This window comes from Phocoena phocoena, chromosome 9, assembly GCF_963924675.1.
Source record: "Phocoena phocoena chromosome 9, mPhoPho1.1, whole genome shotgun sequence".
Classification (NCBI taxonomy): domain Eukaryota; kingdom Metazoa; phylum Chordata; class Mammalia; order Artiodactyla; family Phocoenidae; genus Phocoena; species Phocoena phocoena.
In genome coordinates, this window is record NC_089227.1 from 64472419 (window position 1) to 64498490 (window position 26072).

At 34.3% G+C, this 26072-nt stretch overlaps 1 protein-coding gene across 2 annotated transcripts in view; it reads left to right on the forward strand.

Annotated features, from left to right (window-relative positions):
* Positions 1–25765, forward strand: part of SEPTIN7 (septin 7) — a 103007-nt gene extending 77242 nt beyond the window's left edge. For both annotated transcript variants that reach the window (XM_065883846.1, XM_065883845.1), the window contains exons 8-14: positions 594–686; positions 1588–1684; positions 3105–3156; positions 7747–7872; positions 19553–19688; positions 23572–23711; positions 24715–25765. In XM_065883846.1, the coding sequence (XP_065739918.1) occupies positions 594–686; positions 1588–1684; positions 3105–3156; positions 7747–7872; positions 19553–19688; positions 23572–23711; positions 24715–24754 (684 nt within the window). In that variant the 3' untranslated portion in view covers positions 24755–25765. The remainder of the gene's footprint in view (positions 1–593; positions 687–1587; positions 1685–3104; positions 3157–7746; positions 7873–19552; positions 19689–23571; positions 23712–24714) is intronic.
* Positions 25766–26072: the final 307 nt, after the last annotated feature.

The following is a 26072-nucleotide window of genomic DNA, read 5'->3' on the forward strand; positions in this document are numbered from 1 at the left end:
TCCAGGGCATGTTTTCTCCCTGTGTGCTTTGCTTGATCTTATATGTGTTGCTCCTTGATTTGTGTGCATGCACATGTACATGCAAGGATATTTTCTGATAAGTGTGCACTTTGTTTTTCCTGGAGCCAATGCTATACTTAATTTTCCTTACCTTTGCTAAATTCTACTAAAAATTTTAGGTGAGTTTAAGCTTTGTTGATTCAGATGAATAAAACAGTTGGTAAGAGTTTATCTAGAGGAAGTATCTCAGTCATTATAAATAAATGACCTAAAGCCATTAGAGTAGAAATCAGCTAGAGAAATCCCTTTCTGGGTTCTTACATCATTTTTAGAACTCTTTTGGTTATAACCATATGACTTTTAACACTTCTGCAGTAATTGGATTTTGAGAATGGTACTTTTATATATCAACTTTATGGTTAAAAAAAAGACTAGCATAGTACTTTGGTTTTAGATGACATTTTGCATCATTGAAAAACAGTAAAGGAACTGGAACTGAGGACTCAGGAGTTTAAGAAGAGTATAATAAAAATAAGGCTACTTTACTAAAATTATGTGTGATGCTCTTTTGCTGACTTCCTCTTTCATTTTAGATAATGAAAGAAATCCAAGAACATAAAATTAAAATATATGAATTCCCAGAGACAGATGATGAAGAAGAAAATAAGCTTGTTAAAAAGATAAAGGTAGGTTCATTCCCATACATATACTAAAATGTTTTAGGGACTTAAAAATAGTATAATAGCTGCTGGAAAGACCAAAAATATCAGTGTTTTTAAACAGTTGACTTACAAACTAAATAGAGAGGTTATTCAGTATTGAATTCAACTTTATGATTAACTTTGTTGTTTGGCTATTATGTATCATAAAGCATTGTATGGAATAGAGAGATGAATAATGTAATTCTTGTCTTCATGTGGTTTTCAGTTAACTGATTTGATATTTTATAATTTTCCCCCTAAAAACAGGTAATGGGAAAGAAAAGGGGGGCGTAATAAGAAGGGAAAGGATTTGTTCTTAAGCACTGTTATGCTTAATCTTTGTTTTAAGACCAAAAATAAGTTTTCTTTTGTCCTTTCATAAGAATCAACCAAAAATCTATACCGACATAATTTTCTGTATTTTTAAATTATAGTGGTTTCCTAAGTACCCTGGACCTAAAAATGATGTACTGACTAATGGCATTCTCTGCCTCCAGGGCTGTTAGGGTTGGTTTGTGATCAGGTAGGCAAGCTAGCCACAAGCCTCATTTTTCTCCTCTAACTGCTAATATATTTTTTATCCTTTTTAATTTTTCCAATATGGGGCAGCTTCTTTTTGGAATGATGTTTTAACAAATAATTTGATCAGCATATGCCTTAGTATTCTTAAATTTTCAGTGAAAATATTTTATTTATTGTTTACATTGGTGACAATACCATATAATGGCATTTTACTAAATAGTAATTGAATGGCCTATAAAAATGAATGCAGAAACTGTCGGGGTAATAATTGTTTTTGCTTATCTGTTGAGTAATGTAACTTCTTTATTCTTGAATTTGTGAGGACTACAGAGATATATTTGAACAAGAGTACTTTGTTTTATAGGACCGTTTACCTCTTGCTGTGGTAGGTAGTAATACTATCATTGAAGTTAATGGCAAAAGGGTCAGAGGAAGGCAGTATCCTTGGGGTGTTGCTGAAGGTAAGGTTTTCTTCAGTGAATGGATTTCTATAAGATCTCACAAATGTGATTAAAAATATTTGTATTTATAGTAAGTAGTATGATATGCATACTGCATTGATACAGTCTAGATTTTCAAAGATAGTTCTGAATTCAGTTTCATTGAGTCTCATTTCCTCAAGTTTCTCAGACCTTGTGTCCTACTAAGTCAGGCAAGTACGTGTTAAATCTTAACGGTGTAGTACTTTAGAAGCCACTTGTCAGTACCCACCCTCCCACCTCTGCCTCACCATTAAGTCTATTCCTGTTTTTTTGTTTGAAAACTCTTAACAATGCAGGAGTTCTTTACGTGGGGACCAAAGATTGCTTCCAAGGGATCTAATAAACCTTCTGAAATTGAGAACAATTTTGGAAAAGGCCTGTCACTTTTATCTGAGTCTCAGATGGGTCTGGGACCCTCAAGAATGAGAACTGTCAGAAGCTCAATTAAAACATTCAGTTTCTTTTCCTCAGGACAGAAGTCACCTTTTTTGGCATCACATCTTTAGAGCAAAAAGATTTCATTATTAAGAGATCCTCTACTAATTTTTTAAGGAGTGTTAAACAACAATAAAATCTTAGTTATAGCATCAATTCTCAACAAGGCCTTCTTGGCAATAGACATGTTTCCCCAAATTTGTGTTTATTATACTGGTTTTACTAATATTTAATCTTCTGTATTATAGTAACTTGGAATCAAGATTTGAGTCATGATTGTTCTCTTTGTTGGTATTACTTTGAAAAATTCTGTAATATTTAGAATATTTTCCAAGTTAGTCGTTACCAGTGACTTTCCCGACCAGTGATACTGTGCTCATTCCCAGCTCTGTCATCGCCATGTAACCTTCAGTTGCTGAGCTGAGGCTTTAGAACTAGTACAGCCCTTAGAAATAATGCACAGAAGAAATTGCTTTGTATCTTTAGTTTTAGGTACCTCCCCCACCAAAGAGTGTTCTTTTAGTGATACGTTTTTAAAAAATAAAGAACCTTAATGTTCTTGGCTCAAGTTTTCATTTTAGTTACCTCAGGGAAGTTTTTCTAAAGTGATCCCCTGCTCATCCCCAACACTGAACTTTTAAAATGCATTTTATTATTGAATAAATACATTTTCAACCAATAAAGAGAAATATATGATGTCCTCTTTCAAAATGTCAAAATTGTTTGCTTTTGGAGAGCTCATTTGTTAGGTTTATATTTTATTATTGAGGATTAAACTACAATAAAGTAATATAGCACAGTCGTCTGATGTGCCCTTAAATTAAGTACTATGTTACAGTGTTAAATCTTAATGAAAAATTGATCTAAGCTATTCTGCATATTCTCTCATTGTTGTTAACACCCAGTTTCCTCTGAAAAGTCTGGGTTTAGTGGAAATAATGTATGTGATCTATTTTTTTTATAGTTGAAAATGGTGAACATTGTGATTTTACAATTCTAAGAAATATGTTGATAAGGTAAGTGTGAGTAATGATGAAAATAACATAAATTTTTTCTTCCCCTAAATAAAATTAGGGTTAGACAGATTTAACTTTTCGTCTTGTATAAATTTAGCTAATTTAAAGTGGTATCTTCGTTCTAGCCCTGAAGTAAGCACTGCAGTAAGCACTGCATAGAGACAACTTGGGTTATTTTGCCAAGGTTTTGAAGTCAAGAGTGAAAATACAAAATAGGCTGTGTGGCTAAGGATATATAGGAAAATGGGTCTCTTGATCATTATACTTTGTGTTAAGGTTTAATACTGAAAGAGGTATGGAAAGTGGAAAGGAAAAGGCTTTTGCTCTTCTTTAATGTGGAAACTGTGGAAGGGAGGGCTAAGTTTTGGGTCAAAAACTTGACTTTGAGTATTTAAAAATACATAGCTTGGTAACTGGTGAGTGGAGTGTTTTTGTTACTGGAACACTGTGAACAAAACTGATCTTCCTCCCAGGAGGGAAAACATTACTCCTAAATTGTACCTTGTGCACCTGATGAAAGAGAAGGAAAGCATGTGAGAACAGGACGTTGAGGTTTTTCTGATTAGAGGACCAGGACCTGAATTGGAAAATCAGTAGCAGAGAGGGAAATCCTGAAGAAAAAGTTGAAAAGAACCAGAGACATTAGTGGGCAAGGAACAGAAAGGGGATCAAAATGAACCTCAGTGTTTTCATGCTGAGATAAATTCCTTTCTCATGCCATTTCATACCCTTTTGCTACTTCTCTCCTCTCTCATCTTGCTTGCTTCTCCAGACCCTCACTATGTACTATTCTCTTCAACCTCCAGTTTTAGATGGTCATCTTAAGTTGGTGTCTCTTCATTTTCATACTATTCACTTTCCCAAAACACAGGAATCTCTTGAGCTATGTTGAAGTAGTAACATGCATATTGATAATTGGAAATCATGGAACAAGAATAAGATCATTCTTAAAAGTGGGGGAAAATATGAGTCAAACTGCTACCTCAAGAAATATACAAGAGATGAAAGTGAATTTTGAAGTCAAAGAGATTGCCATGTAATTGGTTTTTCTCAAAAGACCTCATGACGGGGTGTTTTGGTAGAAAGTGGATGACGGAGTTAATTTAGCCATTGGGGTTGCCATGCCTCACACAGTGGGAGAAGAGCAAATGCATATGAAAGGGTGGTCATCTCTTGATTTTGAGAATACAACACTTCAGGTTCTGTTACGAACTCTTTCCTTTCACTTCCATTTTTAAGATGTGACTTTAGAAGAACTAATAATCTCTTATGATATTATATATGTAAGGAATGTTTCATAAGTATTAATTGCCAGTACATTCCCTCTGATTTTATTTTCCTCAATTTTAAATCTGTGCTACTTGCCTAGTGCCTGAGACAACGATATTCTATAAGTTTGTCTTATGTGTTTTTTGTTTTGTTTTGTTTTTTGGTTTTTTTTTTGCGGGCCTCTCACTGTTGTGGCCTTTCCTGCTGCGGAGCACAGGCTCCGGATGTGCAGGCTCAGCTGCCATGGCTCACCGGCCCAGCCGCTCTGTGGCATGTGGGATCCTCCCGACCGGGGCACAAACCCGTGTTCCCTGCATCGGCAGGCGGACCCTCAACCACTGCACCACCAGGGAAGCCCATCTTATGTGTTTTTTAAATATGCAATCAATAATTGCCTATATACCTAAAATACTATAGACAAGAAGGCTAGTTACTGAGTCAGAAGCTAGACTTTGAACATTTGAAGGTACACAGTGACATCTGGTGAGTGGGACTCACTAGTATGGAAGCATTATAAGCAGGAAGGACCATTCCTGCAGGAAGATTTAGTACAGGAAAGCAACAGGACAATCACACATATGTATGAAAATATAAAAAATTCTAAAATTATGTAATATATAAGTAGATGTGTGCTGTGATGAGGTTGCTTAGATGTATTAAAGAAACTCAGAGTAAGTGGTAAGTGGTATGTTATCATGGAGTGGGTCAGATAGGAAGAGATTCATGGAAATAGATGCCTTAAGATGGATTAGGATAAATACAGTCATTGAATCTTTATTTGTGGGATTGGGAGTGGTCCTACTTAACATTTTTAACAAGTAGGATGAAGATATTGGCTTCAGCTCCTTGAGGTAGATTATTAGGCAAATTTGCTTAATAAAAAATTCATTTATTTGTTAAATTTGTTTTAGCACACTTGTTTTTCTTTCCTAAGGCATAAATGTTCACTTATGCTAGATGTTCATTTGGCTTCTTAACACAATTTTTCATTTATAGTCTTTGAGACGTGTAAAACATCCTTGATAAGTATGCTTTGAAAATGGTAAGCTTAGGAATATTTTACTTTATTGCTTTTCCTTTTAATTTCGGAGGAGAGATGAGAAAGATGTATATATTATGTAGCTCATGTCTTTATGATAAAGGCACCTAGTGGATATTTAATAAATACATGAAGGAAATATCAATGCCAGTGTTCCATATGTCTGTAAGTTCCAAGTAATTGAAATCCTGCAGGTTAAATTTAGGAGTACTGGTTGCTTCTAAGAAACATTCAAGTTCAAAGCTGTGTCACTTTACTAATTAAGAGAACTAGCTGTTGCAGGCAAACCAAGGAAGACAATGGAAAGAGGAAAACTTGATAAAAATAAGTTTCAGGGTGTGGCAGTGGACAGTGCAGAAATCAAATAGAGAAGGAAAACAAAAGGAGAGAAGAGAGTGCTTTGTTATCAGCAATAAGAAATGGAAAAGATGAATAAATTCCGGAAACTGTGGAGAAAACTATATTACTAATTATTTTCAGAGTGGAGGAACAGGTTGATTTTTAGAAGGATAAAGTAAAATATTTAAGTAAGTGGAAATAGAGATTTCTATATCCTGAAAAATACCAGAACCAGGTAATCATAAAAAAAGCTATTTTAGTAAAAGGGAAAAATATTTCACTATCTAAAATGTTGATGACATTAACAAAAATAGTTTAACAACTAGTTAATAAGTCCACCTTATTTTTGTTTTATACATCTTGTATTTCAGCTACTAAAGTGCTTTACCTCAGGTCTTTTAGTTATTTTTCCGTGATTCATTGATAAGATAATATTTAAAAATTACAAGAAGATTGTTTCATATTGGCACAGTTATTATTCTCTGCTTAGAGAAACTGATAACAGTAATTTTAGAAAGTCAACAGTGTTTATTATAACTCAGCTTCAAATCAGTTCTTTTTAAAGGGCCCATTATGTGCTATCTGTGGCAAGAGTACAAAAGGTGATGGCATGTTTTTTGTAAAAGGGAGTGTTTACAGTGTAGTTGAAAACGTTATGTGGTGTCACCTATAACATATATTGGTACCAAAAAAATGACTGACCGCCAAGGAGAAAGTTGTCCTGGGTTAGAGTGGTTTGACTTCGAGACTGCAAAGAGAGCTCCCAAAGCAGTAGAATTCTGAAGTTTGAGAGTCAGTGACAAATTAACATGAACTATTCAGTCCCAGTCATTGGATATGCTAGGAGTAAGGAACTGTCTGACTTGACTAAAGTACAGAAGGATAGAGCTTTAGGTGTAACTCTAGTGGCCATAGAGAGGATATATTCATCAAGGGACAGAGTATAAAGGGAGATGAGGCTTGTGGAAAACACAGTCTTAGAAATTGGAGGAGTTAAGCTATCAGAAAACTGCATGGAAATGTCCAATACTAGGTGAATCAGAGTAATTGAACATCACGTTCTGTTTACAAAAGGGAAAGTAGTAGTAACTGTTTCCTGGATATCAGGAAGAATAAATACAGAGTAACACCTTTATGTTTGTCTCCCATAAGGAAATTTTGGTAAAGTGGTGGAGATGAAAGATGGGGGATTGCAGCTGCAGGAATGAATGATGAGAAAAGGGAAGATCAAATGATACAGAATACTCCCACACCACGTATATCCAAAAACACTGCTGCATTGGTAAAGGATACCGTAGAGCAGCTCAGGGAGTCTTTTAGCATCTTTAAACATTAAGGAATGATGAAATTGTCTCATGTATTGTATAGTTGTCTCCTATGGATTGATTTTATATATGATAGATACGCTATGAGCAGACATTCATTTAACCAAAATACCACATTTAATGGACAATTTGATTAAACAGAAATTTACTCAAGATTAAAATTCCCCAGTTTGCATCCAACTTGATATGTGATCTAAAGTGTCCCTATGTATTACCTGAATAAAAACTCAAATATTAATAATATTGCTAAAAGGAAAGCAATTTCTTTTGCTTTGTGAACTTTAGTAGGAGCTAATCTACTTTTCCTTCTCTAGTAAAATAAAATATATACTAAAAAGGTAAATACTCTTCTCTAGAAATGTCATTCTTTAGTAACTGCTTTGAGAGGATTTATGCTCCTAAACTTTCATCTGGAACCTAATTTTCCATTGGTGTCAAGTTAGCTCATTGTGTCTTACTCTGCCTTACATGTGAATGAAGACAGATGGATGCCATCTCCCTTAAGAATAGTCTTTTGCTCATTTTAAGTCTGAAATTTTTGTTTTACTAAAATTTTGAATTTACACCAAAGCTTTCTTAATAGAAGCAAACTCTTGATGTGTCATTTATTTATGACAGAACACACATGCAGGACTTGAAAGATGTCACTAATAATGTACACTATGAGAACTACCGGAGCAGAAAACTGGCAGCTGTGACTTACAATGGAGTTGATAATAACAAGAATAAAGGGCAGCTTACTAAGTAAGTATACATTGTTTCCTCCAGAAAAGGTATTATTTATGTAGTAAATAATCATATTGTTTCATCAAATTCCTCTTGGCTACTCAATAGAAAATTGGGATAAAGTTCTTTAGGTACAACAGTCAAATTTATATTGTCAAGCTTTGTTTGTTGGAGGAAGTGTAGTTTTATAACCTTGTTCCTTAAGTGAAAGAGCCATACATTCTCTTCTGGTCTTTGCCATCATCTTAATAACCTACGTAACACATTTAATAGATCCCCAACTAGAAATCAAATAGCTCCTTCAGCATTTTTTTTTTTTTTAAGGGAAGAGAACAGTTTCTACCAAGTAACCCTTAAACCCATTTTACTCTTTAAGATAAATATCCTATAGTCTCTTTAAAGAGACTAAACATAGAGCTTCTACCTTTTATTATGTCTTTTTAAAATAAACCATTTTGGAAGCAGAGTGTTTACTAGAAGATTATATAGAAATAAGGGACAGGACCAAACAAAAGGAACATTTAATTATTGTAGTCTTGGTTACCTTTTCTATTGCTATTGTGTATTTCCAGGGAGTAAATAGCTGGAGTTTGGATTTCTTCTGTTGGTTGGTAGAGTGGTGTGAGTGACTCCTGAGTGTATAGCTTCACCCACCCGAGCTAGTATCTTCAAGATGTGGTTTTATGATGGTGTAGGGAAAAGAGATGTGTGAAGAGGCTGGTGAGTTAGCTGGTATAGACTTGGTAACCATGTCTGTTCCCTGTTTTTCCTTTATTTGGGGTTGTTGAAGACCGTAAGTATTATGAAAACCATTTTAACAACGTATGTACATTTTTAGCCAGGTGTTAGGTATTGATATTTAATATTAGAGGATGATCCTGAAGGATCATCTGCATAATAAATAATAAGGGAAGCAAGTTCTCAAAGTAGCAATACTGTGTTATAGTGGTCAGCATTCCTTATAATGGAAGAGAAAAATGTTCCTTTTTGCTTTTTTAGTTATGTCTCCACAGTGGCCCTAAATTCCATAAGAAAGTGCACAAAGCATTAATAATCATTGGCAGAGTCACAAGCAGTTCTCTTTTAAAACTGATCTTGGACCTAACTCTGTGTTTATTTTCTTCATGATGTTTGGGTTGTAGCCCCTAATCTCTTTCTTAATTTTGAATTTCTTCTTACACTATTATTAGCGTGCTTATTTGAGGAAATTTATTGATCAGTTTCTAGATTTTTGGCTTTAGAGATCTCCGGAGAGCAATTGCTTTTACTTTAAAATTTTAATTAATTAATTTATTTTTGGCTGCGTTGGGTCTTCGTTGCTGCACTCTGACTTTCTCTAGTTGCAGAGAGTGGGGGCTGCTCTTCGTTGCAGTGGGTGGGCTTCTCATTGTGGAGCATGGGCTCTCTAGTGCAGGCTCAGTAGCTGTGGTGCATGGGCTCTAGAGCGCAGGCTCAGTAGCTGTGGTGCATGGGCTCTAGAGCGCAGGCTCAGTAGTTGTGGCGCATGGGCTCTAGAGCGCAGGCTCAGTAGTTGTGGCGCACGGGCTGTAGAGCTCAGGCTGAGTAGTTGTGGTGCACGGGCTTAGTTGCTCCGCGGCATGTGAGATCTTCCCGAACTAGGGCTTGAACCTGAGTCCCCTGCATCGGCAGGCAGATTCTTAACCACTGTGCCACCAGGGAAGTCCCAGAGTAATTGGTAAAAAGGTAAATTTCTAGACTCAATCATTATCAAGAGATTCTGATTCAAAACATGTGGGATGGGCCTGAGAGTTTGTATTTTTAATGAACACCCTAGATGATTTTTTGTTTTTGAAGGGTTTTTTTTGGCTGTGCTGCACAGCACGTGGGATCTTAGTTCCCCAGCCAGGGATCGAACCCATGCCCCCTGCAGTGGAAGTGTGGAGTCCTAACCACTGGACCGCCAGGGAATCCACCACCCCTGTCCTTTTTTTTTTTAACCCTTGATGGTTTCGATATAGGTGATTAGTAACGAACGCATGCTTTACAAAACACTGACTTCTAGCAATTTACTACTGCTATTTTAAAAACTGATGTTTTTTAATATTTAAAATACAAGATTCTACTTGAGGTAAGGTTCAGTGCATGAAAAAAGGCAACGTTTTTAATCTATTTCTTTTTAGCAGAATTTGTATCAAGCAACTCTTATTTAGCACAGAAATATAAAGATCCATCATAGTGAATATTGTTCATAAAATTGAATCCATTTTAAATGCATTTCACTAGTTTATGGACTTTTTAACTGTTTAAAAGAAAAACATACACAATTAAAGCCACTGGTAATTTTGTAATATGTTAAAGCGAAATGTATTGTCAGTACATATCTTTCATTAAATGCATACATTAAGTGTATGCACTTAATGTTCGACTTTTTTCTTTTAAACATTTGTTAATGTGCTAGAAATAAGGATTTTTTTTCCCATAGTTTGAATTTAAGGCTTTTAAAATAGTGCTATTGGGATATTTTTTACTGTTGGATGCAGGTAAGGTAATTCAGAGAAAAATAGTGTTAAAATTCTTCTGCATATACAGAATTCTAGTGTGGATTACTTGAGTTAAACTATAACCCAGGTGAAAACATGAAAAGTAGGATTCTATTGGAAATGTATTTCTTAATGAGATGAATCATGTCTAAACTTTGCCTATGAAAATAATAAAAAAGTTTGTACTGCTAAAAAGCAGATTACCCCAGGAGTTAGTATATTATTTAATTTTACTTTAAGTAATAGAAAAATAAATATTTTTGAAGATTGAACCAACTGGGGAATGGTTGTAATTAGAACAAGTATTGAGATATGATTTGTTAAATTAGGTTTTTACTACTTTATTGAATGATACATACTGAATCTGAAAGAAGTCACTTGGAATTTTTATCCTTTGATTCTATCTAGTATTGTCTTGAAAATGTTAGCTGTTCATTCCAGTTGAATTTTTGGGAAAAAAAAAATCAGTACCAGCAATTTATGGTGCTTTAGCCAATGTAAGGTGCCTTTCTTTATAGCTATGAACCCATCCACAGATAACTGAAAAGAATGGCTAATACTTAAATATGTAAAGTAAGCAAATGTGAGTCTGGGCTTCTTATTGATGTTCTATTTGTATTGCTCCCATGGGACTTTTTTCTCCCTAGCAATGCATCCTTTGATAATGGTGGTACGGAGAGATTGAGGTTTCAGGGAGCTCAGAGTGGAAAAGGTAGAGTCATTAGAGAGAAATTGCCAGTTCTCCAGCCACCTCCCTTTGCTATATGTCTTAATTCAGAGCATCCTGACAGGGACCCAAATACCATGTTTCTAACACCTGACACCACACCATGCCCTCTTACAGGTTTATGTTATAGTGTTTGATTAATCATTGAAAGAGACTTCTCTCTTGTCACCTGGAGGTTTTCATACCTTCAGTTACAGTGTACCTTAGTAAGGGATAGGTAAGAAGGAGTAGGTCTTTATTCTGTAATGTGAGAAATGGACTGTCTGTTAACTTGGAAATTTTCAGGCAGATCACATTAGGCAAAATTTTGTATGGAAGTTGAGGATCTGGAAATTGATTCTCTTAAAACTGCACAGACTCAAGTAAGTCTCTTCATATAAATAGAGACCTCAGTTTGAAGACCACTGAACTTTGGTCCTTTAAAAAAAAAAAGTGGTCATTTTATCACTTTATTACTTCGTATGGTCTCTAAACAGCATCTGCAGGGAATTTGAGAAAGAAACTTGCGAATAAGGTCATTTATTCATCTGATTGCTGATGGACCTGTATTTTTTAATTGTTCTTATACAATATATAGACATATACATACACATACAGATATACATCTATTTAAAATTTATAGTTACATTAACCTTTGTCTGGCAGTGGACGCTCCACAGAGTGCTAATTACACTTGGTTTTAGAATATAAGTTAATTTTTTTAATGTTAAGCATAAAGTAGATTAATTTTCTTATATTTAATTTTTGGAGCCAGTTTTGGATGGACTGTAGAGTGTACTGAACCATGGGTTAAAAATAAAAATATTTGGTATTTGGTTTATATGTTTCAAAATGTGCCTTTCTGTTTATGTTAGCGGTCCTCGACATCACACTGTATACCTTAAACTGAGACAATATTATATGTCAATTATATCTCAGTAAAGCTGGGGACAAAACCCAAGATTTTGATTATATGGTTAAAACCTGAAACATAGCTGAGCTTGTCTCATCAAATACTGGTTTGTCTCAAGGCTGGAGTCTGGAAAAGTGAGCTCTATTCTTAGCAGATGTTCAGGTATCACTTGTGTCTGGCAAAGAAAATATCAAGTCATCTGTTTTCCTCAGGGCGAGTATATCTTGCCCACCCCTGTCCGGAGGCTGGAGGATGGTTAGAAGTAACAGAAAGGGAGGTCAGGTTCCAAATTAAAAGAGATTCAACAAGGTTGTAAAGGAAAGTGGAGAATTAACCATGTCAGGATTGCAGATCTCTTAAAGTAATCCCCAATAAGGGGAGAGGTATCCTTTTTTGTTCAATATGCTTTTTTAAAGTTTTACTTGCTTCTTCCTTCATGGTCTTCCTTACATCTTTTACAGGCATACCTTGTTTTATTGCACTTTGCTTTATTACACTTCGCAGATAATGTGTTTTTTACAAATTGAAGGTTTGTGGCATACTGCATCAAGCAAATCTGTCTTCGCCATTTTCCCACCGGCATTTGCTTTCTTCATGTCTCTGTGTTAACATTGGTAATTCTCACAATGTTTTAAACCAGGGTTCCCCAACCCCTGGGCCGCGGACTGGTATCGGTCCACGGCCTGTTAGGAACCGGGCCGCACAGCAGGAAGTGAGTGGCGGGCAAGCGAAGCTTCATCTGCTGCTCCCCATCGCTCCCCATTGCTTGCATTACCACCTGAACACCCCCCCCCGCCCCCCACCAAGTCTGTGGAAAAATTGTCTTCCACAAAACCGGTCCTTGGTGCCGAAAAGGTTGGGGACCGCTGTTTTAAACTTTATTATTATTATATTTGTTATGTTCATCTGTAATCAGTGATCTTTGATGTTCCTCATACGGCTCACTAAAGGCTCAGATGACGGTTAGCATTCTTCAGCAATAACATATTTTTCAATTAAGGTATATACATTGTTTTCTAAGACATAATGCTGCTGCACATCTAATAGACTACAGTGTAGTGTAAACATAACTTTTATGTGCCCTGAGAAGCCAGAAAACTTGTGACTCACTTTATTTCTATATCTGTTCTGCTTTATTGAGGTGGTCAGGTTGGAGTTACCTCTTTCCCATATGTTAATTTTATTTTAGTTTTCTACAGTCTTCTCCATCTGTAGTCTTGGGAAAACTCTGGATAACTGAATTCCTATAAATGACTGAAAATACAGGTTTCTAAAGGCTAATCCTCAGAACTCATGACAAAGTTTTCATTGATCTAAAGAGATATAAAGACAATTTTCTGAAATTTGTCCCAAGTTTTTCCAAAAAAAAAAGTAATTTATTCAGTTATATCTTTTACTCTTGTTCATGTGTCCTTTCATGAAAATATGATAGTGTTGTTTTATTTACATTTATTTTTAACACTCTCACTTGGCAAAATAAAATGCTGGTAACTGTTGTTTCCCAGAATGTTTGGAAATTTTTGTTGCTCTTTGAAATTCTTATTTTAAGTGAAATTCCTTTGGAAAATTTTGTATGAAAATTGCTACATGTCTGTATGCATAGTGAGCTACCACACCACTGAAGCAAAAATATGTAAATGTATTTGCTTAATGAGTTCTTCAGAAAAGACCACATATAATTTAAATGAAATGTGGTTGTCTTTTCATTACACTCAAAATGTGGGTCATGTAAGACAGCCACAGTAGGGCCTTACTGGGTCAGCCTTAAGTGTGGTCCTTGCTGTGATTCTGTTGTTGGTCACATGAAAAGGGTAAGTCATCTGGTGGCTTTCAGGAACTGTCACCCCTTGAATAGATCCCTAAAAGGAGCTAAGTTGTATCTTTGGGGGTTTAATGTGCTGTTCAGGTTATATTGTAGCCTTTAAAAAAATTTTTTTTTACCAGGTCTTTTCATTTTTTTTGACTGAGTTGCTTTAAATTTCTCTGACAAGTTTAAGTTTATAAGCTTTAGCTTATCTACGTGTGTGAAGAAGAGTTTTCATTAAAAAGCAGGCAGGTAATGATATAATTTAAATGGTGTTTCTAGTCACCTAATAAAAAAACTTTCATTTGAAATGTGATGACAAAAAGTGATCCTTTTTCTAGGATCATACACCATGATCAAGTGGGATTTATCCCAGGGATGCAAGGATTCTTCAATATACACAAATCAATCAGTGTGATACACCATATTAACAGATTGAAGAAGAAAAGCCATATGATCATCTCAATAGAGGCAGAAAAAGCCTTTGACAAAATTCAACACCCATTTATGATAAAAACTCTCCAGAAAGTGGGCAGAGAGGGAACCTACCTCAACATAATAAAGGCCATATACGACAAACCCACAGCAAACATCATTCTCAATAGTAAAAAACTGAAAGCATTTTCTCTAAGATCAGGAATAAGACAAGGATGTCCACTCTCGCCACTGTTATTCAACATAGTTTTGGAAGTCCTAGCCACGGAAGTCAGAGAAGAAAAAGAAATAAAAGGAATACAAATTGGAAAAGAAGAAGTAAAACTGTCACTGTTTGCAGATGACATGATACTATACATAGAGAATCGTAAAGATGCCACCAGAAAACTACTAGAGCTAATCAATGAATTTGGTAAAGTTGCAGGATACAAAATTAACACACAGAAATCTCTTGCATTCCTATACACTAACAACGAAAGATCAGAAAGAGAAATTAAGGAAACAATCCCATTCACCATTGCAACAAAAAGAATAAAATACCTAGGAATAAACCTACAAAAGGTGGTGAAAGACCTGTACTCAGAAAACTATAAAACACTGATGAAAGAGATCAAAGATGACACAAACAGATGGAGAGATATACCATGTTCTTAGATTGGAAGAATCAATATTGTGCAGATGACTATACTACCTAAAGCAATCTACAGATTCAGTGCAATCCCTATCAAATTACCAGTGGCATTTTTTACAGACCTAGAACAAAAAATCTTAAAATTTGTATGGAGACACAAAAGATCCCTAATAGCCAAAGCAATCTTGAGGGAAAAAAACAGAGCTGGAGGAGTCAGACTCCCTGACTTCAGACTATAGTACAAAGCTACAGTAATCAAGACAATATGGTGCTGGCACAAAAACAGAAGTATAGATCAATGGAACAAGATAGAAAGCCCAGAGATAAACCCACGCACCTATGGTCAACTAATCTATGACAAAGGAGGCAAGGATATACAATGGAGAAAAGACAGTCTCTTCAGTAAGTGGTGCTGGGAAAACTGGACAGCTACATGTAAAAGAATGAAATGAGAACGCTCCCTAACACCATACACAATAATAAAATGGATTCGAGACCTAAAGGTAAGACGGGACACTGTAAATCTCTTAGAGGAAAACATAGGAAGAACACTCTTTGACATAAAGATCTTTTTTGATCCACCTCCTAGATTAATGGAAATAAAAACAAAAATAAACAAATGAGACCTAATAAAATTTTTGCAAAGCAAAGGAAACTACAAACAAGACAAAAAGACAGCCCTCAGAATGGGAGAAAATATTTGCAAACGAATCAACGGACAAAGGATTAATCGCCAAAAAATATAAACAGCTCATGCAGCTCAATATAAAAAAAACAACCCAATCCAAAAATGGGCAGAAGACCTAAATAGACATTTCTCCAAAGAAGACATACAGATGGCCAAGAAGCATAGGAAAAGCTGCTCAAAATCACTAATTATTAGAGAAATGCAAATCAAAACTACAGTGAGGTATCACCTCACACCAGTTAGAATGGGCATTATCAGAAAATCTACAAACAACAAATGCTGGAGAGGGGTGTGGAGAAAGGGCAACCCTCTTGCACTGTTGTTGGGAATGTAAATTGATACAGTCACTATGGAGAACAGTATGGAGGTTCCTTAAAAAACTAAAAGTAAAATTACCATATGACCCAGCAATCCCACTACTGGGCATATACCCAGAGAAAACCATAATTCAAAAAGACACATGCACCCCAGTTCATTGCAGCACAATTTACAGTAGCCAGGTCATGGAAACAACCTAAATTCCCATTGACAGACCAATGGATAAAGAAGATGTGGTACAAATAAATATACAATGGAATATTACTCAGCCATAAAAAGGAATGAAATTGGGTCATTTGTTGAGACATGGATGGATCTAGAGACTGTCATACAGGGTGAAGTAAGTCAGAAAGAGAAAAATACCGTATATTAATGCATATGTGTGGAACCTAGAAAAATGGTACAGATCAACCGGTTTGCAGGGCAGAAATAGAGACACAGATGTAGAGAACAAACGTATGGACACCAGAGGGGGAAAGTGGCAGGCTGGTGGTGGTGGTGGGATAAATTGGGAGGTTGGGATTGACATATATACACTAATATGTATAAAATAGATAACTAATAAGAAACTGCTGTATAAAAAATAAATAAAATTAATCTTTTAAAAAGTGATCCTTTTTCCTGCATTTTCTACATTATAAGCACAATTTTGTGTTACAGTTTTCTAAATATCACTTTAATAAAAATGACTAGAATCGGGGTGCTAATTAATTTAAAAATTAGATTTGAAACATCATTTTCACTGGTGAGAGGCTTCCAAAAATTCATTTTAGATACATGTAACCATTTTCTTATAATACTGTAATATCACTTCATTTGGTTAAGGGGTCAAGTAGTTTTACAAGGCTGCAAAGCTTAAAAGTATCTCAAATGTGAAATATTGCTAATTTCTTTGAAAGTATACATACTTAAATAAGTTTAGAAATTTGAGCAGGCTGTCAGAAGATAATTGCACAGCCTATTTATTTTCATAATGATTTGGTATAGGGATTACTAACAGAATTTGGAAAAGAAATTAACTAGCTTCAACAAATTTGGCCATAAACTTTTGTTTTAGGGCACATACTTTTATTGTGAAATCTGTGGATTTGCCTTTAGTTGCTGCTTTTAGTGTCATTTACTTTAAGTGTGCTAAGTCTCTATTTTTTGTTCTTTTAGATATGACACAGTTGAAGGCATGTAAGTGGTTGTTTTTCTGAAGACATAAGCAGTTTTAGTATGTGAAGATTTTTAATATTTACATTTTGAATTTAAAAGCAAATTTCAAAACATCATAGCATGTTTCTCTGCAGTCTTCTATTTTCCCCCAAGAGTTATTTAAATAATAATCTAGATGACAGGGTTTACTCTTGGTAAGGTGGTAGCCTTTTCATGTGCAAATTATACTGCAGATTCTTTACATTTATATGGATTGCCTTATTCCTCCCAAGCATGAAATTAAATGAGCATTTTATAGATAGGTTATTATAAGTAAGAGTATATATTTAAAATCTCAATTCTGTGTGAATTCTAATTTATTTTTTTAAATTCTAGTTTTTTATAATTTTTTACAATATATTTATTTGTTTTCAAATTGCAGCAGTATTGCTGGATAATCTAAGTTGCTTAAACATACAGTTTCAGTTATTTAAGACTGCCAATTAAAAAATCGTTATGAGTATTTTTTTTTCTAGAGCCTAAAAATGTTTTGGGGAGTGGCAGAAGTGAGTTTTTCAGAAATCAAGCAAAAGCTTTGAACCATCTCACTGGAAAAATGCATGAATACACAACACAAACACACATTTATTTGGTATGTCATTTCAGGGCATTCATTGACACTCTGCCCAAGAGATCTGAGGCCCCTATATTAAAAACACCTGCCATAAAGATGAGAAATATATTAATATGAAGGGCCTTATCGGCTTTTAATGAAATAATGATATTTATGCTTTAAAATTTATTTCAGTTTACCTCACTTTTTGAATGTTGATTCTTCTTCTAAGTTAATGTTTGGTTTATTTTCATTTTCAGAACTTTTGATTAATTGTTAAGACATACTGAAGGTTTGTAAGTTTTCTTTTGGTGAAGGAATATCCTTTAGTTAAGTAACATTTTGTTCTAACTTACACTAACTGCAAAACCAAATCCTTTTGGTCACAACAGTACATCACATCTTTGTCCTTCCTTTTTGCTATGAAAAATCAGTAGCCAGTGTTCTTTCTGTCCTGTTGCTCATTTAATATTTTCCATCTTGCTCTCTTGTCCTCCTCCTTGAGAGGGTAGAATAGTGTTGTAATGGTCAAAATACTCAGCCTTGTAAGGAGAGAAGTCACCATAATCAAGTGTGTCAAATCAGGATTAAAGTGACTAGCCTTGAAGTTATAGATGAAATACAAAGCCTGACTTTGTTTTTAAGCCATGATTTAACTTTTTAACCACTTTATTGAGATAAAGTTCACCAATTTAATATGTACAGTTAAATGGTCAAAGCCAGTTTTTGTGGAGGCAAAATAAACATGTTTTATCAATAAAGTCAGAAAAGGGCCTGCCTCTTTTAAGTTGTCCCAGTGTATTGAATTGTTTTTAGAGATCGTGAAAGCCACAGAGCCCACTTTTGTTTCCTCCCTGGGGCTGTAATAAGGTTACTGATACTTGGTTATTCTCTTGTGTCTGTAAATATACTAGCCTTCACATAAAGCTCATTTGTAGTATTTTTCAACATGAAAATTTTGAACAAAATTGTGCAGAGATTTGAGCCTGTGGAGTTTAATGTCAATAGAGTGAACTACTTTTATTTAACTGTGCTTGTGTCTATTGTTTGGCATTTCAGAAATGTCAAGATATTCATTTGCTTCTCTCTCTCTCTCTCTCTCTCTCTCTCTCTCTCTCTCTCTCTCTCTCTCTCTCTCTCTCGTGTGTGTGATCACTGACCATCTTTAAAACTTAAGACACTAAAATATTTGACATAGGTGGAATGAATTTTTCAAGAACATTAAAATTACATTAAGTGGCCTAGAAATACTCTGCTTGCCTAAACGAAGAGTGTTCTAGGTATTGCCTGGTAGTTTTTTCTAGCATATCAATTCAGTAACCAAAATAAGTTTGAATTATTGTGATGTCAGTAGTCGTCTAAAAGGAGAGATTATAACACTTGGAAAATTATAGAACTAAAAATATTCTACATGTATTGACTTCATTAACTCAGTACCTTTTTTCACATTAAAATTTTGTTTAAAATACAAAATTAAGTAATTTTCTTCTAGTTTTCCTTTCTAAGAATGTATTTAGGGAATGTGTCCTTTCCATTTTCCTTCTACAGTTTATTTTATGTGTTATCTTTAGATTTGATGTGCATTAGGTTTAGAGAAACGTTCTGCCAATAGTTGTCTTTGGTAGATCTGTTTTCATAATAATTATTCACTAGAGATTTTCAAGTTAGCTATGAAACTTCATGGAAGGAAGTTCTAAATTGTAAATATTTATAAATTTTAAAAGTTTCTAAAGAATTTTTTACATGTTCATATATAAAACTTCAAATCTGTGTTCCATGTCATTTAAGGTGGTGTCAGAATAATTGAAAAATTATTTTGAAACTTGTTTTCAAAAAACAGCAGAGAATTTAGTAATGGCACACAGCAGCTCATTTGTTTTCATCACTGTTTCAGAGTTTTGTATTACACTTTTCAGTTTTAGACATTTAATGATTATCTTTAATGTTCACAGGAGCCCTCTTGCACAAATGGAAGAAGAAAGAAGGGAGCATGTAGCTAAGATGAAGAAGATGGAGATGGAGATGGAGCAGGTGTTTGAGATGAAGGTCAAAGAAAAAGTTCAAAAACTGAAGGACTCTGAAGCTGAGGTAATCAACCTAATATTTTCACCTTTTATAGGCACAATATTCCTTTAACAAATACCTTTAATAAAATTCATAGATAACTTTTCTCTAGATTTTTTCAAATATAATATGCTAACAATAAAATGGAAAAATAAAAGCAAGCACTATGTTTACAATAATATATATTTTAATATGTATTTGAATACAAGTATACTTGGTAGGAAGACATAGTAGAATACTTAAAATAAATTTTATTAGCTATAATTAACAAGTTATAAGAAATGAAATTATAAGCCATTCCATCTAGTCAATATAAGACAAGTAAAGATCAGAGTTTTAGGTGGATGTAAGAATAAAAACTAGTGTAAGGGTAATAATAATAGACCAGACTTATTTGCATACGAATGAAAAAGAACCTTAGTTAAACTATAGACATGCCAGGGTAAATTAGAGACAGAGGAAAAAATGAAGAAATGTGATTTTTATAAATGAGTTGGGCCTTATTTGTAATACAGTGTCAACGTAATTCCCACTGTTAACAAAAATCAGGTAGGGTAGTGACAAAGCATTCCAGCAAGCTGATATACTACCTTGGAATCTCTCTAGATGTTGAGGCATATATTTAGTTTCTATTAATCAAAAAGATCATGAAGACATATCCTTCAATAAGTGATAAGAAGTAAAAGATGGAGAAAAAAACCCACACTAACACAAGCATCTATACAGTAAGTAGTTGGCTTGATGTCCAAGAGCAGTAGAAGAAACTCTAGGTAAACACAAAATAAATCAACAATTTCAGTATAATTTCTCAGCACAGATTTATTATCATTGTGCTGAAAATTACTTTTAAATATATGGGATGACATTAATATGAAATACTTCTAAAATTACTTTTAACAATAAAATTCAGTGAGATCCCTGTGTTTATATGTGACTCCACTAATATAATATTTGTGTTTAAATATATTAAAAGGAGACTCCGATCTAGTCTGTTAGATCCTTACAGTTGGTCTCTTTGCTTTTGTAATGAATTACTGCATAAAATACATAAACCTTCTTTGACTAAATACATAACCAAAAATACTCTGATCCATTGAGTAGAAGGAATGCATGGAGTAAAGTATTCAGTAATTTTGAGGAAATGTTTTTATTCCCCATTAGATTTCTCTTAAATCACTGGGCTTTTCATGTAATCTCTTATTAAAAAAAACTTTCGCTGTTGTTGTATTTATCATATGCTTAATTCAGTGGGGATACAGAATAGCTCCTCCTGGTCTAAGACTACCAAGCACTGCAGAACTAGCATCCCTGGCATCTGTTATTAAGACGACATTTAGGAGATTAAGTTTAGTCTTTTTTATTAATTAGCTTTTTATTAAATCTATCCATCCAAGTCTCTACCCCTTCACTAATTAATAAATAATCTGGAAAATCCGTATCAGAAGGTGAATAAAAACAGGAGTAATCAAGAGTCTGCATTATCCTCACACTTAGATTATGATGAAAATCTAAAAGGAGTTGAATTTACATTTGGTATAGACATATTTTAGGGCCTGCTCCTAAGAGTAAATGTTATAAACAAACAATTATAAAACTGTAGTTATAGAACCCTTTGAGAGTTTTTACGATTACTGTGAATGGTGAAAACAGAGTGCGAAACTTAACTGCTCTTTGAAGGATAGAATCTTTATTAACATTAAAAGGACCTGTAAAGAGATCTCGACCAAGTTTCTCCTAATTCAGTAAGCCATATAAGTATGTAAATATATAGGTGAAGAAACCTATTTAACCTTGTTTAATACTGTTTTTTCTCAAGTGCTAGAAATATTTGTTTGGGGCATAGTTGCTAATACCCAGCAGCACAGTGTATCAGGCACAGTATTAAGCATCTTTCATGGATTATGTCATTTAATTCATACCACAGCCCTTCAAGATGGATATTATTGTCCATTTCCCTTTTTTACATGAGAGGAAAGATAAATTAACTTGGTCTGTGCTGCATAGCTGTAAGCCATTATTTGAATATACTTAACTTTGTTCTTAATCACTAGACAAGTCCACAATCATGTATCCACAATTTCAGAAAACTGCAAAACCAGACATAGAACTAATAGTTTTATCCCACTTGATGTGAATATTTATATACTTCACTGCAAAAAATAGTAATGTGTTTGGTTATAGGTGCTACCTTAGACAGCCCAGGAGTTGTTTTGTAAATAGAGTATATAGACCTTTCTAAGTATTATTGGCTTTCTGAAATCTGAAAAATTCTGAACTGTGAAACACATCTAACCCCAAGGGTTTCTAGGAAGTGAGGGATTGTGACCTGTACTTTTAACCTGCATGCAGTTAACACAAAGATATGTATATGTGACAGAAATGTACAGGTAAAGAATGATGAACACTGGTGAACCTGTGGTCCAGCTTAAAAAAATAAGGCATCATCAGTTCATTTGAGGCCCCTTTGTGTCTCTCCCCTATTGTATCCCTCTCTCTCCTTCTCAGAGGTGACTATTCTGAATTGTGTGTATATAATTCCCTTGCATTTTTTTTTTTAAATAACCAAAGGCATTTTCCTGTGTTCCTATTTTCTGGCATTTTCTTAGTAACTTGTTTGCTGTCATCAGGAAGATGTTACCTCAAATTTGATTCATGTTTGCTTAAATATATTTTAGATGGTTTTGTTTTGTAAGAACTGCATGAAATAATTTGGAATGGGAATGAATACGAAGTCACTTTTTGTGGGTTTACAAAGTAATTAAGAAAACAAGTTGAATGCGAAATCACAATCCAAATTCAAGATGATAATTCATTGGTGTAATACAGTCTTTAATAAAACATCGTTCCTGGACATCTGAAAGTTTTTAATATTAATAGTTCTTAGTTATTCATTGTAGTTTTTTTTTCTATAACTGTTTTCCTCAGAAATGGATTAACTAGCACCTAAATGAATTATTTAATGAACTATTAGATAAGCTCTTTGTTTCTGCAGTTACTTTGCATGAGTGTTCTCCATCTTTCAGCCAGCATTCTTTATAGCATTAATTCTTTTTTTTTTTTTAAATAATCTAAGTTATAAAGACTCAGCTTCTGGACTTTTTTTTTTTTTTGCGGTACGCGGGCCTCTCACTGTTGTGGCCTCTCCCATCGTGGAGCGCAGGCTCCGGATGCGCAGGCTCAGTGGCCGTGGCTCACGGGCCCAGCCGCTCTGCGGCATGTAGGATCTTCCCGGACCAGGGCACGAACCCATGTCCCCTGCATCAGCAGGCGGACTCTCAACCACTGCGCCACCAGGGAAGCCCCCAGGATTATATATTTTTAACAAGCATTCAGGTGATTTGTACGAAGACTGATATATGAGAAACACTGCTTTTTAAGAATTGGGGACCTTATCCCGTGATTTTGTAACTCTTAGATCCTCATCTGTTTGCTTTCATTTCACTTGTCTCAGCTTTCTGAACTTGGAATTACAAGACGTTCAAATCCTGGTTCTGCCACTTTTTGGCTAATGACTTTGGGCAAGTGACATAAACTCTGCAACTGTTTGGTCATCTATGAAGTGGGAGCAGTGGTGTCTTCCCTGCCCAGCTTCCTACATGTTTTGTGAGTAAGGAAAAATGAGATGATAAGATAGGGTATGCCCATTATAAAGTGCTACACACTGTAGCTTATTGTACTCTTTTTTTCCCTGTTTACCAAGATTATTCTCTTTGATCACTGGCCTTTTGGGTGGTAAGTCCTATAGGCAGAGGAATTTTAGTGCTAAAATTTTAGACAGTGCTAAAACCAGGTGATACTTTGAATTTATAGCATAAGAACTGAATGCTCATTAGGATGCCTGGATGAAATGTATTTCTGCTCCTGATTTCTCAAACAGTTTTATTTTATATATTGTGCTCTGAATTAGCTCCAACGGCGCCATGAGCAAATGAAAAAGAATTTGGAAGCACAGCACAAAGAATTAGAGGAAAAACGTCGTCAGTTTGAAGATGAGAAAGCAAATTGGGAAGCCCAACAACGTATTTTAGAGCAACAGAACTCTTCAAGGTATCTAATATCAGATTCCCAAGAAATGTGTGTATTAATATTTTAAAGAATTATTTTCCTATTTATTTGAAAAACATTAAAATAACATTTAAAAAGACATCATCCATTATCATAAATCCCAAGCACAGATAATTTTCATGGATGAATCTTTTATATAGATGGATGCAGTCTGTCATAACAGTATTTTTTTCACTGTAAACATTTTCCATGACTTAACAATCTTCATAATTTAGTAGCTTCATAACATTCTCTTCAGTTGATTCACCATAATCAGTTGCTCACCTTTTCCCATCAAATGTTGGACATAATGGTTGTATTTAATTTTTGGCAAACATAGAGAACACTGCTACAAAGATCTTTTATACATTTAGAGGTATGTCTTAATTGTGTTGAATTATTTCATTAAGATAAAATTTTGGATATCTAATTCCTAATGCAGCTAATTAGTTACTCTTAATTTACACAAAAATCAGTAGTATTTGTACTTTGGTTTTCTTCTTTTCCTCATTAGTCCCATTTAAAACTGAAAAGTTGTATCCCTATAAGGATTCTACACTTTACGTTCACTGCTAAACATTTTCAAGATTTTCAACACTATCCTTTTATTAACTTTTTCCCCAAGGAAGAAGAAAATATATTTGTAAAAGCGAAGCATTTCAGAATGCAAATGGCAGTAGGAGAAAAGGATACTCTGGTTGATGTCAGTTGATCTTTTTTGATTTGCACTGTTTCATTTAGGAAAAATTGTGCTTGTATATTAAAAATGGGTTTTTGTCATGTTTTTTTACTGTTTGTCTTGGAATTTTGTCAAATATTTGTCCAAGAAAATAATATTGTAGACTAGTATTGTCCTTAGTGTTAACTTTAAATCTTCTAATTTTTAAATGAAATCGTAGTGTTTGTAAATCCAACACAGTTGTAGTTGGTTTAGCTATTGCTACCATATGTTATCTATGTTTATAAAGTGGTCACTCATTTTGATTATTTTCCTTTAATCATTTAGAACCTTGGAAAAGAACAAGAAGAAAGGGAAGATCTTTTAAACCCTCTTTTGACCACCAGTTACATATTAGTTGCCAACATGCCAGCTTGGACATCAGTGTTTGTTGGATCCGTTTGACCAATTTGCACCGGTTTTATCCTTAATGATGGATTTAACAGCATGACAAAAATTATTATTATTATTTTTTGTTCTTGACGGAGATTAAGATGCCTTTAATTGTCTAGGGTGTTGTGTACTTAGAAACTAACAGCTCTAAGTACCTTTCCTATGTTTTCTTTTTTTATTAAACAGATGTCTTCAATTTAATGCAAGAAAACATTTTACTGTTGTACAATCATGTTCTGGTAGTTTGATTGTTTACAGGATATTCCAAAATAAAAGGACTCTGGAAGGTTTTCATTGAGGATAAATTGCCATAATATGATGCAAACTATGCTTCTTTATGATAATTATAATACAAAAGTTCCATTCAGTGCAACATATACAATAATGTAATTTAGTCTAACACAGTTGACCCTATTTTTTGACACTTCCATTGTTTAAAAATACACATGGAAAAAAAAAACCTATATGCTTACAACGCACCTAGAGCTTTTTTATAACAACCTCTCTTTTTGTTTGTTTGTTTTGGATTCTTTAAATATATATTATTCTCATTTAGTGCCCTCTTTAGCCAGAATCTCATTACTGCTTCATTTTTGTAATAACATTTAATTTAGGTATTTTCCATATATTGGCCCTGCTAAAATAGGATATAGCATCTTTCATATGGTAGGAACCAACAAGGAAACTTTAATTCCCTTTTACACTTTATGGTAAGTAGCGGGGGAAAAAATGCATTTATAGATCATTTCTAGGCAAAATTGTGAAGCTAACAACCAACCTATTTCTACCTATGTGCAGTCTCTTTATTTTACTAGAAATGGGAATCATGGCCTATTGAAAAGAAAAAAAAGTCACCATTCTGCATTTAGCTGTATTCATATATTGCATTTCTGTATTTTTTTTGTTTGTATTGTAAAAAATTCACATAATAAACAATGTTGTGATGTAACTGAGCGTGGGGTCTTAAATATTCTACAGTTGATATACAAGAGTGTACAGTGTGTTTGGAAAGAAGCTTTTCAGCTTCAATTTGCCTCCTCCATGATTGTAACTCTTATCTTTTCTCTTGTATGTTTGTTTCATTTAGAATGCATACGTCCTGATTTTCTAACTAACTAAATAACAGAGTATAGTATCTCTCTACTCATTTCTGTCTCCTATTAACACGTTATTTCTCTGAGAATGAATTTCAACTCCCCAGATGAACTCACAAGTCCTTGGACTGAAATTTTTTAACTGGAAGGAGGGTGGTA